This window comes from Schistocerca americana, chromosome 10 (assembly GCF_021461395.2).
Source record: "Schistocerca americana isolate TAMUIC-IGC-003095 chromosome 10, iqSchAmer2.1, whole genome shotgun sequence".
In the NCBI taxonomy this organism is placed as follows: domain Eukaryota; kingdom Metazoa; phylum Arthropoda; class Insecta; order Orthoptera; family Acrididae; genus Schistocerca; species Schistocerca americana.
The window spans coordinates 89,494,427-89,510,988 of NC_060128.1; the positions used below are offsets into that span (position 1 = coordinate 89,494,427).

The following is a 16,562-nucleotide window of genomic DNA, read 5'->3' on the forward strand; positions in this document are numbered from 1 at the left end:
CATACCATGGGGGTACTGCATACTATCCAACATATGACTGTTATGAAAGTTGAAGATACTACTCTGTGTAAAGATGGCCTCATCTGTGAACACAATGGATGCCACAAATCCTGGAATTGTGGTTGCCTGGTGAAGAAACAAGTGAGAAAACTGCTCTCAATGTGGATAGTCTGGCGCTTGTAAGCCCTGCACACGCTGTAAGTAATAACAGTAGTAACAACTGTCATGGAGAGTGTTCCACATAGTCGTCTGGCTTATCCTGTATTGGCAGTTCAACTGACTGGCACTGACACGGCGGCCGCCTTCCACAGCTTTAATCACATTTTCCCCCAAGTCTGGTGTCTGAACATTTCAGGTACGTCCTTCATGATTTCCTGGTTCCTGAAATGACCCCGTCTCAGACAAACAGTGAAACACTGTTACAAACATTGAATGCTGTGGTGGTTGTTGGCGGGGATAGGTCTCCTGATACAATCTTGCTGCCTGCACCCCATTGCCATTTGCCTTTCCATAAGAAAGCACCATGTTGGCAAGCTCTCCACCACTGTGTACAATGCTGTATCACATCCAATATAATGTGAGTCAGCAACAGAAGTGAATCGGACATAACATTACCAATTCCTATGGCAGGAGAGGGCACTAGGGAACAATGTCCGAGGAACAGTACAACCCTGTAGGAGGAAACCCTGCATACTGTAACTGTCGCTGCACAGTCCAGCATGTATTAGACTGCAGTCTCTGTAACAAATATGACTGAATACATTGTCTCCAGCAGGAAATCATGCATTTCTGGACATAAATTCATTAGACCTTTGTTCCATATTCTCTCACCGATCAATCCCTACAGTTTGTGCACAGTGGAAAAAATTACCCTGTATATTATTACATATTAGACATCAATCATGGTGAGAGTCACGATTTATAACAAGCCTATACCTGTGTGACTCGGGTGTATAGCGGACGGTGATATGGCTGTAACTAATGTACACCTTTTGTTCCTATGATATTTTGTATCATTGGCAAGGCATAATTTGTTAGTGTGCATTTATAGATTTATTTTGATGGTTGGGGACCCATACTTCTCATGCCATGTTTTTATTAATCTTCCTTTCTGAAAGGCTATGTCTTTGTACTTTAAAGTTAGCAGGATGAAACACTGATAATCATATGTGACTAATTACATTTCCACTTACCAGGAGATAATTTTGGTATTTTCAACACAGAAAAGACTGTAATAAACTCATTATAATGTATGAATATAACAGAGGGAAACTTACGAAACGAAAGTGTTGGTATGTTGATAAAGACAATAATCCCCCCCCCCCCCCCCCCCCCCACACACACACACACACACACACATTTCAAGCTTTCGCAACCCAAGGCTGCTTCATCAGGAAAGAGGGAAGGAGAGGAAAGACGAAAGGATATGGGTTTTAAGGGAGAGGGTAAGGAGTCATTCCAGTCCCGGGAGCGGAAAGACTTACCTTAGGGGGGGCGGGGGGGGGGGGGGGGGGGGGGGGGGGGAAAGGACAGTATACAGTCGCGCACACATACACATCCATCCACACATATACAGACACAGGCAGACATATGTATATTTGCGTGTGTGTGTGTGTGTGTGTGTGTGTGTGTGTGTGTGTGTGTTATTGTCTCTATCAACATACCAATGCTTTCATTTGGTAAGTTACAGCATCTTTGTTTTTTATACATATCATTATAATGTATTATTTCTAAAAGTAATTGATTATTCAAACTTAATAAAATGCAATTTTTTTTAAGTGAACTATTCTACGTACGTGTCATCTATGAACAAATATTGATATGAATGATACTCCACGATCTTTAGATCAAAGACCTTTGTATCTTTCGTTCATGTTAATCTTGCTGGAGAGAGATGACAGAGATCTGTGAAGGTGGGAAATCGTTTCGAAACTGTGCTGGTGATTGGACGTGGAGAGGCAAGATTCATCTGTCTCCAGTCTGGTAGTGTTACATGCAGTATGACCACAAGACAGAAGTTGTTGCTACACAGCATAATAGCTGCATGTTTAAAGTGTCAGTACAGCAGGATGACATTATAGGGAGAGGATGATGATGTCACTTGGTGCAGAGACATTTACTGGGGTGCACACACTATGATAACAATGAGTGCTCTGGAAACCCACTGCCCTCAGCTGCTAACACCAGAGGCAGCCCAGACAGTACCGACAGAGCGACAGTCTATGTACTGCGTTGTTGCAGGTTGCCGAGTAACCACATCCAGAGCTGCATCGGCCGAGATGGCGCGACACGTGCGAGTGCCAGCAAATTCCGGAACAGCTAGTGCTTCTGCTCGCCACTACTGCAGGCAGCCACGAATGAAGAAAAAGTGGATTTTCTTAAATAATAGAACTCGGCACGTTGTCCTCAATGGTGAGTGTTCATCAGAGGTGAGGGTATAATCTGGAGTGCCCCATGGAAGTGTGGTAGGTCCGCTGTTGTTTTCTATCTACATAAATGATCTTTTGGATAGGGTGGATAGCAATGTGCGGCAGTTTGCTGATGATGCTGTGGTGTACGGGATGGTGTCATCGTTGAGTGACTGTAGGAGGATACAAGATGACTTGGACAAGATATGTGATTGGTGTAAAGATTGGCAGCTAACTCTAAATACAGATAAATGTAAATTAATGCAGATGAATAGGAAAAAGAATCCTGTAATGTCTGAATACTCCATTAGTAGTGTAGCACTTGACACAGTCATGTCGATCAAATATCTCGGTGTAACATTGCAGAGCGATATGAGTTGGGACAAGCATGTAATGGCAGTTGTGGGGAAGGCGGATGGTCGTCTTCGGTTCATTGGTAGAATTTTGGGAAGATGTGGTTCATCTGTAAAGGAGACCGCTTATAAAACACTAGTACGACCTATTCTTGAGTACCGCTCGAGCGTTTGGGATCCCTATCAGGTCGGATTGAGAGAGGACATAGAAGCAATTCAGAGGCAGGCTGCTAGATTTGTTACTGGTAAGTTTGATCATCACGCAAGTGTTACGTAAATGCTTCAGGAACTCGTGTGGGAGTCTGTAGAGGAAAGGAGGCGTTCTTTTCGTGAATCGCTAGTGAGGAAATTTAGAGAGCCAGCATTTGAGGCTGACTGCAGTACAATTTTACTGCCGCCAACTTACATTTTGCGGAAAGACCACAAAAGATAAGAGAGATTAGGGCTCGTACAGAGGCATACAGGCAGTGGGAGTGGAACAGAGAGAGAAGATGCTAGTTGTGGTACGAGGTACCCTCCGCCACGCACCGTATGGTGGATTGTGGAGTATGGATTTAGATGTAGATTTTGCTTACTAAATGCTCATTCAATCCTCCACAAACTGTGGACCTTGCCATCAGTGGGGTGGTTTCGTGCCTCAAAGATACAGAGAGCCGTACCGCAGGTGCGACCACAATGGAGAAGTATTTGTTGAGAGGCCAGACAAACGTGTGGTTCCAGATGAGGGGCAGCAGCCTTTTCAGTAGTTGCAGCACAACAGTATGGATGACTGACTGATCTGCCCTTGTAACATTAACCGAAACTGCCTTACTGTGTTGGTACGGCAAATGACTGACAGCAAAAGGAAACTACAGCTATAATTATTTCCACGGGCCATGCAGCTTTATTGTATGGTTAAATGATGATGATATCCGCTTGGATAAAATATTCCAGAGGAAAAACAGCCCTACATTTGAATCTTGGGGCGGGGGCTGTTCAGGAGGATATCATCAGGAGAAACAAAAATGGCATTCTACAGATCAGAGTGTGGAATGTCACGATCCCTTAATCGTGCAGGCAGTTTAGAAAATTTAAAAAGGGAACTGGACAGGTTGAAGTTAGATATATTGGGAATTAGTGAAGTTTGGTGGCAGCAGGAAAATGACTTCTGGTCAGGTAAGTACGGGGTTATAAATACAAAACCAAATAAGGTTAAGAAAGGAGTAGTTTTAATAATGAATAAGAAAGTGAAATGCAGGTAAGGTATAGTGAACAGCATGGTGAACACATTACTGTAGCCAAGATAGACACAGAGCCAACACCCACTACAAGAGTACAAGTTTATCTGCCAGTTAGCTCAAAATATGATGGAGAGATCGAAGAAATGTATGATGAGATAAAAGAAATTATTCAGATGGTTACGGGAGACAGAAATTTAATTGTGATAGGGCACTGGAATTCTATGGCAGCAAAAAGAAGGGAAGAAAAAATTGTAGATAAATACAGACTGGGGGAAAGGAATGAAAGAGAAAGCTGTCTGGTAGAATTTTGCACAGAACATAACTTCATGATCATTAACACGTGTTCCAACAATCAAAAAAGAAAGTAGTATGCATTGAAGAGACCTGGAGATGCTAGACAGTTTTAGATTGATTATATAATGGTAAGACAAATTTAGGAACCAAGTTTTGAATTGTAAGATATTTCCAGGGGCAGATGTGCACTCTGGCTACAATTTATTGGGAAATGAAGGAGATAGAACCAGGACACATTGAACGAACCACAGGTTGAGAGTTTCAGAGGGAGCATTAGGCAATGACTGACTAGAACAGGGAAAATGAATACTGTCAAAGACAAATGGGTAGATTTGAGAGATGAAATAGTGAAGGCAGCAGAGGTTCAAATAGGTAAAAAGTCAAGGACTAGCAGAAATCCTTGGCTAATACAGAAGATGTAGAATTTAATTAATGAGTGGAGAAAATATAAAAATGCTGCAAATGAAGCAGGCGAAAGGAAAAAACAAACACATAAAAGATGAGAGCGATAAAAAGTGCAAAATGGCTAAGTGGGAGTGACTAAGAGGACAAATGTAAAGATTTAGAAGCATATTTCAAAAGGAGAAAGATGGATACTGCCTACATGAAAATTAAAGAGAACTATAGAGAAAAGTAGCAGTTGTATGAATATGAAGAGCTCAGATGGAAAACCAGTCTTAACCAAACAGGGGAAGCTAAAAGGTGCAAAGAATATACAAGTGTCTGTACAAGGGAGATGAACTTGAAGGTAATACTGGAGAAGTGAAAGAGGATGTACATGAAGACAAGATGGGAGACATGATACTGCATGAAGAATTTGACAGAGCACTGAAAAACCAAAGTCGAAACAAGACCCAGGGAGTAGACAATATTGTTAGAACTACCGACAGCCTTGGGAGAAGCAGCCATGACGAAATTCTTCCATCTGGTGAGCAAGATATATAAGATAGGTGAAATACACTCCGACTTTAAGAATATAATAATACCAATTCCGAAGAAAGCAGGGCTGATAGTTCTGAAAATAACCAAACTATCAGTTTAATAAGTCACGGTTGCAAAACACTAACACAAATTCTTTATAGACGAATGGAAAAACTTGTAGAAGCCGACCTCAGTGAAGATCAGTTTGGATTACGGAGAAATGTAGCAAGTGCAACATGCAAGGCAATACCAACCCTACGACTTGTCATAGAAGACACATTAAGGAATGGCAAACCTACGTTTATAGTATTTGTAAACTTTGAGAAAGCTTTTGACAATTTTGACTGGAATACTCTCAAGTCCTAAAGGTAGCAGGAGTAGAATATAGAGCGAAAGACTATAATTTGTGCGGGAGCCAGATGACAGTTATGCGTGTCGAGGGGCATGAAAGGGAAGCAGTGGTTGAGAAGGGAGTGAGACAGGGTTGTAGCCAATTTCCAAAGTTATTCAATATGTACATTGGGCAAGCAGTAAAAGAAACCAAGGTAAAATTTGGAGTTGGAACTAAAGCTTAGGGAGAAGCAATTGCCCATTGTCTATTTTGGTCCCCACTCAAAGCTGCACACAAAATCAATCTCTAATGATGTAAGAAATTGGTGCCTAACATAGGTTCAGACACATCGGCCAGGGAAAAAAAGTCCATTCTAATGGTCGACAGAAACCAGAGTCCACTGCATTTATACATTTGCTGCAAGAGGATATAGGTGAACTATTAGCTAAGGTTAGTAATCTATACGATAGAGTCCATCCCTGTTGCTGCTGCATTGGCAGCAAAGTGCTCACAGCAGAACAATAGCACACAAGGTATGTACGAGGCAATTGTCTGTCATTTATGTACAAGCACTGAGACTCTTTACAAACACTAGTATGATACATGTCCTCCATGCTTGCTACTTCGAGATTCCCACAGGAGGGCGAACGTAATTGTGCATCCACACTAATAGGTGGTGGATTCATTGCCCATTGAGGCAGATCAATTATATGAATACAGGGCGTTAGTTCTTTCAAACACGCTCAAAGAACAGACACCCTGCATTCATATAAATATGTTTTGCATTGTTATTGTCGACCGCATTTGCGCTGTTTCATGGGTTGACCAGTAGCTGCTTGTAAACTTTTGTTATGGCCTGCCATGTATAATACAAGTAACCATTTACAACTGGGTAGAGGCATGCGCTTCGTAGGGCATGCACCAAAGCGGCTGCCATACCAGCACACGGGTGAGTGTAGCTTCACATACCATTTTTTACTGTCGTGGGGCCCAGAGCAGAATGGTGGAATGACGGCATCTTCTTGTGTGGTGTGGGATCATCACTTGTCTCCCTTGTCAGTAATATGTTGCTTAAGTGTGTCCAGGCGACGATTCAAAGTCCCGAGTTGTTCGGAAACTGTCAGTCAGTAATCCTTATTGATGGCGGAGGCCGTAACATCATCTTGGGATTGTGTCATTTTACATGCTTTTTATTGTCTAAGTGTACAGCAGACACTGTCTGACATTTCTAGTTGTGCAATAGTGTCATTTTTGTCACTCATTTTGTTTCAGTTTTAACAGGTTACATCAGTTAGTCGAACCAGGCACAATGTAATGTCAATTCTGTCATCTCCGACTCGTTGACAGTAGCGTGCGTATGGGCAGCAGCAAACGGACGGTCCTTTCTCACCAATATGCTCATTGTTTAATGCTTGCAGGATGCAGTGAGCATGTGAGTTCCAGACCCTTTTTAATGAGGTAGTTGGTAGATTCTGGTACCCATTTTGCACTGCCATTTTTGTAATAATGTCCAACACTAAAACCAATGTACGAGAGTATGAGGTGTTAATTGTCAGTATGAACAGCACGCAGTCCACCATTTGAAACACGGTATGCAGCAGAAGTATGTTCCAACACACAAAATCCTAAAGCCGGTCACTGTGGTAAATACGGCAAGATATCCACTTCGCTTTACGGCACGGTCGAGACACTGGACTCGACAGACAGAACGTCTGTCACTGGTATGGAAAATCCTGAACTTTGAACAAATGTTTGTCCTTCACTATTTGAAGTTGCTTGGAAGTTAGTGCTCAGAGTCGAAAACAAATTCCTTACTGAACAATGGGACGAGTTTGCTTATCTCATCTACAAATTTTTCCCGATCCTTGCTGTGCACCATCAAGCTGACGCTCTGTTTCAAATTTCATTGTCTTATGTCTTCCAATTCTGAAGCACTGTTTGAAGTTACGCAACTATACAATGCTTCCCTCGATTTATTTATTTATTGTTCCGTGGGTCCAAATTAAGGAGAAGTCTCCACGGTCATGGAACGAGTCAATACATGAAATTATAACACGGTAGTAGAAACAGATAAAATGAAATATAAGAAACAAGTCTTAAGTTTAAATAAAGAAAATCAACAATGTAAAACTGGAATTTGCTTAATTTTTCAGCTCTTCCAGGAGCTCCTCGATTGGGCTACTGCTAAGATTTTTCAATTCTTGTGGGAGCTTACTGAAACTGGATGCAGGAGAATACTGCACTCCTTTCTGCACAAGAGTCAAGGAAGTGCGTTCCATATGCAGATTTGATTTCTGCCTAGTATTAACTAAGTGAAAGCTGCTAACTCTTGGGAATAAGCTAATATTGCTAACAACAAACTACATTAAAGAAAATATATACTGTGAGGACAATGTCAGAATTCCCAGACTATTGAAATCACTGTAATGTATGTTACATGTATTTGATGTGCATAGTCCAGAGGGTAACTATTGTGCACATCCTGTAAATTGTATCAAGCATCCTTGAAATGCACCAACACCAGTTTAAATAACAAGTGCACCTTGTCTTCCCTTGAATATCCATTGCTTATCTTATACACCAGGCTGTTCCAACCGAGCTCCAGGGAGCCGGAGCGCTCCGGAGCGCTCACTGCGGCAGCTCGGAGCCCGCATGGAGGGGGAAAGCGAACTCACTGCCCCCTGGCCGCATGCAGCCGTAATAATCTGTGCTCAGTGACAGCTATGACTAGCCGCGCGAGCTCTGTACCTCTATTGGAGGATACCTTTCTATTCATTGAGAGGGATGGTCGACTGCAGTGTTTTGTATGTCATAAAGTATTTAATTCTGCGAAGAGGTACAATATACAGAATTAAATACAGTCAGGTAGAAGGCGTTGCACGCAGAGAACTGGCAGCCAGGCTTAAGAACGACATACCAGTAGACGTATGTTTAAAAACGGATTCGTAATACGGAGGGTATCAAAACGTGCAACATAGTTCGTGTTCTGTAATGCACCAAGAGGCACTGTGTGCTGAAACAGTAGAGCTAGGTGGCGTAATGAAAGATGTCGTGAAGTGTGTGAATTTTGTGCGTCTTCAAAGGATTCCTGAAAGATGTGGAAGCGGAGTACGGGGATATATCTTACCACAGTACAGTTCGTTGGCGGAGTCGGGGAAAAGTTCTTTATGTTTTCTTTGCCATTAGTGAGGAAATACCCATTTCGAAATGAAAGGGGGAGAAATGCGTTGTCTGAAAGATATAAAATGGATATCAGACCTGGCGTTCCTAGCTGACATAACTATGCATCTGAATAATTTAAATCTGTCATTGCAGGGCAAAGGGCAGCTAATCGTTGACATGCACGCGACCAGATCAAAGTGTTCATGGAAAAGTTACGTTTATTTGAGAGACAGATGAGTAATGGACATCTAACGTTCTTCAATCATCTTGCTTCTTTAAAACTACCTGAAGGTACTACTTTCGGCAATTACCAAGCAAACTTAAAGCAGCTCATCACGTCGTTTGAAACACGATTCCGCGACCTCACTAGTTTGGAAATGGAACTTAAGGTGTTCAGCACTCCTTTTTCAGTTTCCACCGATGACTTGTCATCGTCACTTCAATTGGAGATTATTGATTTGCAAAATTCAACTTTGTTGAACGAGAGGTACTACAACACGTTGTATTTGTCACGATGGTAGTGTTCATTACGGAAAAAACATTTCCCAAACTTCACAACAATGCCGCTCAGATCATGTGCATGTTTGGATCTACGTTTTGATGTGAGCAGCTTTTCTGAGCAATGAAAACAGTTATAAAGTAAGGAACGATTGCTTCTTCAGGATGCAACAATGAAGGCCATCCTCCGCATTAACGCTGCGAACACTTTGACGCCTGATATTTCCGATCTTGCAATGAAAAGAAAATTTCAAACTACAGAGGCCCAATAAATTTAGTATGTAATTTCTTGTAAAACATTTGTTTCTTATTTATTTCCTGAAGATCGTATTTCCTGGTGTAGCACGTCACCACATTTTAGCAGCTAAGAGTGTGAGGTTGTCTATCTTTTAAGACGCAGCTGGCAGATCAAAACCCTTGCCTTGCCGCCTGCCTCAGCCAGCCGTGCCACGTGCCGACGTACCGGCCCACTTGACTGGTCACAGCGAGCGACGCGGCTCCCTGGAGCAGGGAGCGCTCCGCGGCTCACAACAGAGCCCACGAGCTGGAACAGCCTGTTATACACTAAATGGTAATATTGCTGCTGACTTATTCAAAATCAATTCAGAACCGTTAATTTTATTATGCTGTGGATGATCATCCATGTACATAATTATGTTAGTTCTTGCTCCTAGAACAACAATTGTCCTTTACTACCTTTCACTGGAGACGGGATTTGTGGCTCCTTGTCTGACAAGTATGATACACTACATACCTTGACAACTGTTTCAATATTAGTTTCACTTGTTAGGCACGTATTGTCCTCATTGTACTCCTCATGTACATTGTTTGCACAGTCTAGTGTATGCGACACTGCACTTTCCATTGGCTCACCTTGCATAAATACCACTTCTTTCTAGCTCTGCTAAATTCCTTGGGCTCCTTTCTTACCAAATGTCAACTTCGGCAACTGCTGTACGTATAACGCAATGCTTGCTTCGTTTATCGTTGCCATTCCTCTGCTTTTGTATCAACATCACTAGCACTGCTGGGAATTACTCGTCGATTAAGCAGTTCAATTACATTCCGTAGCCTCATGCCGCGCTCACCATTTCCATTAGCAGCCAATATTGTGGCTGCATGGTAGACAATACGTGAGGCATCACGGCCTTTTGCGACCTTGAAATCAAGGTGTTTCTCGTCTGAAACACTTTTAATGGACTTTCATCACTTTTGTTCCAAATGCCTCATTTATAGGTCTTCACATTTTGTATTTAATCGGTATACAAGAATAAAATGTGTTAAATGTCCAATTACCGAACAGGAAACCTCGAGATACGTATTGTGCAGTGTGAAAAGACTGACTGCGTGTGAACCAAAAGTCTACTAGAAGCTACAAAATCACGAGGAGAGGTAAAATACTCACCGTTTTCCGATCACTGCCTCCGAATTTATACGTATGCACTTAAGGGTGTTTCTCTTGGCATTCAGGAAGTATTTCAAATCGTCGTTGTCTAAAGTTGTGTACACAAAGTCAACCTCTACTAGTCGCGGGCACCCGTCACCCAAAGGTCGCAGCACAGGAATGGGTTCCTTCAAGTTCATTGCCACCTCCAGCACACGGAGGTCCTGTAGGCGTGACACTGCCTCCGAAAATTTCTCAGACTTCAGCAGTTCGTTGGATATCCGTAGTGTGCGTATTCTGGAGCACTTCTCAACTAAGTTTTCCAGCACCTGCAACCAAACAACAATTTCTGTACTGTACAAATGCCTCCAAACAAATGAATGGAAAACCTTGAGAGGAAAGTAAGTCAATTACTAGCTGTTTAAATGGACACTTTCTGTCAGTTCTGAAGCATACAATCAATTTCCAACAGTAAAAGTCACACTGTAGCCTGACAGATGGATGGGTCCAGAGAAGGGAAGTAAGCCACACATTTCACAACCACTCTTGTTAGGTAAGAACAGGATGCAGCACCATCTAGCCGTCTAGTGAATCCCATGGCATTTCTCACTCTGAATGTCGCAACTGGTCCCTTCCCACTTGTCTATGTGCAATGCAAGTAATTGTTCTTTTTGAGTGGCTTCAGGACAATAAACCTCAATTTTATTTCTCTGTTAACTGACTACATACCCTCCCACTAATTGTAACCATGTAACTAAATTTTTACTCAGAAAAAGTGCAGAATCAGAATGGAAACTTATCTGAATTCCACAGTTCAGATGGCAGTTGTCAGGGGTGGGCATAAAATGATTACTGGCGCCTATCACCCACCATACTCATCTCCTGATGTAACGAAAACTTTAGAGAAAACCTCGGTTCACTCGAACGTAAGTTCCCCAATCCTATTGTAATCATCAGTGGAGACTTTAATCAGCCAACAATTAATTGGAAAAATTACAGTTTTGTTAGTGGTGGGTGTGGTAAGACATCCTGTGAAGCTTTATTAAATGCCTTCTCTGGAAACTACCTAGAACAGATAGTTAGGAACCCCACTTACGATTGCAACAAATTGGCCTGACCTCTTTGAGGATGTCGACATCAAATATGGTATCACTGACCATGATGCAGTTGTGACAACAATGATGACCAAAGAACAAAGGGCAACTAAAACAAACAAAAAGATATATATGTTCAGTAAACTAGATAAAACATAGGTAGTGTCATATCTCAATAAAGAATTTGAAACTTTCAGCACAGTGCAGGAGCATCTAAAGGAAATCTGGCTCAAGTTTAAAAGAATAGTCGATCATGCACTGGATAGATATGTACCCCGTAGAACAGTTCATAATGGAAGGGACCAAAAAAAACCGGAAGTTATTGCATAATATGTGTAAAACTCCCCCCATGGACCTTGCCATTGGTGGTAAGGCTTGCGTGCCTCAGCGATACAGATAGCCGTACCGTAGGTGCAACCACAACAGAGGGGTATCTGTTGAGAGGCCAGACAAATGTATGGTTCCTGAAGAGGGGCAGCAGCCTTTTCAGTAGTTGCAGGGGCAACAGTCTGAATGATTGACTGATCTGGCCTTGTAACACTAACCAAAACAGCCTTGCTGTGCTGGTACTACGAACGGCTGAAAGCAAGGGGGAAACTACAGCCATAATTTTTCCCGAGGGCATGCAGCTCTACTGTATGGATAAATGATGATGGTGTCCTCTTGGGTAAAATATTCCGGAGGTAAAATAGTCCCCCATTCGAATCTCTGGGCGGGGACTACTCAAGAGGACGTCGTTATCAGGAGAAAGAAAACTGGCGTTCTACGGATCGGAGCGTGGAATGTCAGATCCCTTAATCGGGCATGTAGGTTAGAAAATTTAAAAAGGGAAATGGATAGGTTAAAGTTAGATATGGTGGGAATTACTGAAGTTCGGTGGCAGGAGGAACAAGACTTCTGGTCAGGTGGCTACAGGGTTATAAACACAAAATCAAATAGGGGTAATGCAGGAGTAGGTTTAATAATGAATAGGAAAATAGGAATGCGGGTAAGCTACTACAAACAGCATAGTGAACGCATTATCGTGGCCAAGATAGATACAAAGCCCACACCTACTACAGCTCTGCAGATGATGAAGAAATTGAAGAAATGTATGATGAAATAAAAGAAATTATTCAGATAGTGAAGGGAGACGAAAATTTAGTAGTCATGGGTGACTGGAATTCGAGAGTAGGAAAAGGGAGAGAAGGAAACGTAATAGGTGAATATGGATTGGGGCTAAGAAATGAAAGAGGAAGCCGCCTGGTAGAATTTTGCACAGAGCACAACATAATCATAGCTAACACTTGGTTTAAGAATCATGAAAGAAGGTTGTATACATGGAAGAACCCTGGAGATGCTAAAAGGTATCAGATAGATTATATAATGGTAAGACAGAGATTTAGGAACCAGGTTTTAAATTGTAAGACATTTCCAGGGGCAGATGTGGACTCTGACCACAATCTATTGGTTATGACCTGTAGAATAAAACTGAAGAAATTGCAAAAAGGTGGGAATTTAAGGAGATGGGACCTGGATAAACTGAAAGAACCAGAGGTTGTACAGAGTTTCAGGGAGAGCATAAGGGAACAATTGACAGGAATGGGGGAAAGAAATACAGTAGAAGAAGAATGGGTAGCTTTGAGGGATGAAGTAGTGAAGGCAGCAGAGGATCAAGTAGGTAAAAAGACGAGGGCTAGTAGAAATCCTTGGGTAACAGAAGAAATATTGAATTTAATTGATGAAAGGAGAAAATATAAAAATGCAGTAAATGAATCAGGCAAGAAGGAATACAAACATCTCAAAAATGAGATCGACAGGAAGTGCAAAATGGCTAAGCAGGGATGGCTAGAGGACAAATGTAAGGATGTGGAGGCTTATCTCACTAGGGGTAAGATAGATACTGCCTACAGGAAAATTAAAGAGACCTTTGGAGAGAAGAGAACCACTTGCATGAATATCAAGAGCTCAGATGGAAACCCAGTTCTTAGCAAAGAAGGGAAAGCAGAAAGGTGGAAGGAGTATATAGAGGGTCTATACAAGGGCGATGTACTTGAGGACAATATTATGGAAATGGAAGAGGATGTAGATGAAGATGAAATGGGAGATACGATACTGCGTGAAGAGTTTGACAGAGCACTGAAAGACCTGAGTCGAAACAAGGCCCCCGGAGTAGACAACATTCCATTGGAACTACTGACGGCCTTGGGAGAGCCAGTCATGACAAAACTCTACCATCTGGTGAGCAAGATGTATGAAACAGGTGAAATACCCTCAGACTTAAAGAAGAATATAATAATTCCAATCCCAAAGAAAGCAGGTGTTGACAGATGTGAAAATTACCGAACTATCAGTTTAATAAGTCACAGCAGCAAAATACTAACATGAATTCTTTACAGACGAATGGAAAAACTAGTAGAAGCCAACCTCGGGGAAGATCAGTTTGGATTCCGTAGAAATGTTGGAACACGTGAGGCAATACTGACCTTACGACTTATCTTAGAAGAAAGATTAAGGAAAGGCAAACCTACGTTTTTAGCATTTGTAGACTTAGAGAAAGCTTTTGATAATGTTGGCTGGAATACTCTCTTTCAAATTCTAAAGGTGGCAGGGGTAAAATACAGGGAGCGAAAGGCTATTTACAATTTGTACAGAAACCAGATGGCAGTTATAAGAGTCGAGGGACATGAAAGGGAAGCAGTGGTTGGGAAGGGAGTAAGAAAGGGTTGTAGCCTCTCCCCAATGTTGTTCAATCTGTATATTGAGCAAGCAGTAAAGGAAACAAAAGAAAAATTTGGAGTAGGTATTAAAATCCATGGAGAAGAAATAAAAACTTTGAGGTTCGCCGATGACATTGTAATTCTGTCAGAGACAGCTAAGGACTTGGAAGAGCAGTTGAACGGAATGGACAGTGTCTTGAAAGGAGGATATAAGATGAACATCAACAAAAGCAAAACGAGGATAATGGAATGTAGTCAAATTAAGTCGGGTGATGCTGAGGGAATTAGATTAGGAAATGAGACACTTAAAGTAGTAAAGGAGTTTTGCTATTTGGGGAGAAAAATAACTGATGGTCGAAGTAGAGAGGATATAAAATGTAGACTTGCAATGGCAAGCAAAGCGTTTCTGAAGAAGAGAAATTTGTTAACATCGAGTATAGACTTAAGTGTCAGGAAGTCGTTTCTGAAAGTATTTGTATGGAGTGTAGCCATGTATGGAAGTGAAACATGGACGATAAATAGTTTGGACAAGAAGAGAATAGAAGCTTTCGAAATGCGGTGCTACTGAAGAATGCTGAAGATTAGATGGGTAGATCACATAACTAATGAGGAAGTATTGAACAAGATTGGGGAGAAGTTTGTGGCACAACTTGACCAGAAGAAGGGATCGGTTGGTAGGACATGTTCTGAGGCATCAAGGGATCACCAATTTAGTGTTGGAGGGCAGCGTGGAGGGTAAAAATCGTAGAGGGAGACCAAGAGATGAATACACTAAGCAGATTCAGAAGGATGTAGGTTGCAGTAGGTACTGGGAGATGAAGCTTGCACAGGATAGAGTAGCATGGAGAGCTGCATCAAACCAGTCTCAGGACTGAAGACCACCACAACAACAACAACAGCAACAACACGTGTAAAACAAAATGTAGGGCCATAGATAGAGAGATGCTGATTGAAATGTGTTTAACTATCAAGAGAGCAAGGCATGATGCTTTCAAAGACTACCTTATCAGAATACTGTCAAATGACAATTCACTGAACCCAAAGAAATTCTAGTCATATGTAAAGGCTGTTAGTGGCACTAAAGTTAGTGTCCAGTCCATTGCCAATGAGATAGGAACTGAAATTGAGGATAGCAAAGCAATAACTGAATAGCTGAAATCTGTTTTCAAACATTCCTTTACAAAGGAAAACCCAGGAGAATTGCCGAAATTTAATCCTCTGAAAAGATGAATGAAATGAGTATTACTAGTGTCAGTGGTGTTGGGAAATAGCTAAAAGTGTTAAAAGTAAACAAGACTCCAGGCCCCAACAGAATCCCTGTCAGATGCTATACTGAATTTGTGGCTGACTTAGCCCCTCTTCTAACTGTAATCCATCACAGATACCTTTAACAAAAAGTCATGTCCAGTTCTTGGAAAAAGGCACAGGTCACACCTGTCTACAAGAAGGTTAGTAGAAGTGATCCACAAAATTACAGTCCAATATCCTTGACATCAATTTGTTGTAGAATCTTATATTCTGAGCCCAAAAATGATGAGGTATCTTGAACAGAATGACTTTTGAGCTCAAACATAATGAGCTATCTTTAACAGAATGACCTTTCCAATGCCAAAAACCACGGATTTCGAAAACACTGATCATGTCAAACCCAACTCACATTTTTCTCACATGGGAAAGCTTCAGATCAAGGCATCAGGTATATGCAGTATTTCTTGATTTAGTAAAAGCATTTGACTCAGTATCACACCTACACTTATTGTCAAAAGTATGATCATATGCAGTATCGAGTGAAATTTGTGACTGGACTGAGAACCTTTCGATAGGGAGGACACAGCATGTTATCTTGGATGGAGAGTCAGTGTCAGATGTAGAAGTAACTTCAGGTGTGCCCCAGTCAAGTGTGTTGGGACCCCTATTGCTCATATTGTATATTAATGACCCTGTAGACAATATTAGTAGCAAAATCAGGCTTTTTGCACAGGATGCAATTATCTATAATGAAGTACTATCTGAAAGAGGTTGCATAAATATTCAGTCAGTTCTTGATGAGATTTCAACGTGGTGCAGAGATTGACAACTTGCTATAAATGTTCAGAAATGTAAAATTTTGCACTTCACAAAGCAACGATAATAGCCACTATTGGAATCTGCCACCTCATACAAATACCTGGGTATAACACTTTGAAGGGATATGAAAT

General features: G+C 41.5%; 1 protein-coding gene across 1 annotated transcript in view; it reads right to left on the reverse strand.

Annotated features, from left to right (window-relative positions):
* LOC124552260 overlaps positions 1–16,562 on the reverse strand; it is an 81,818-nt gene that overhangs the window by 9,128 nt on the left and 56,128 nt on the right. Inside the window, exon 4 of the mRNA XM_047126541.1 lies at positions 10,593–10,900. Coding sequence (XP_046982497.1) covers positions 10,593–10,900 — 308 coding nt within the window. The remainder of the gene's footprint in view (positions 1–10,592; positions 10,901–16,562) is intronic.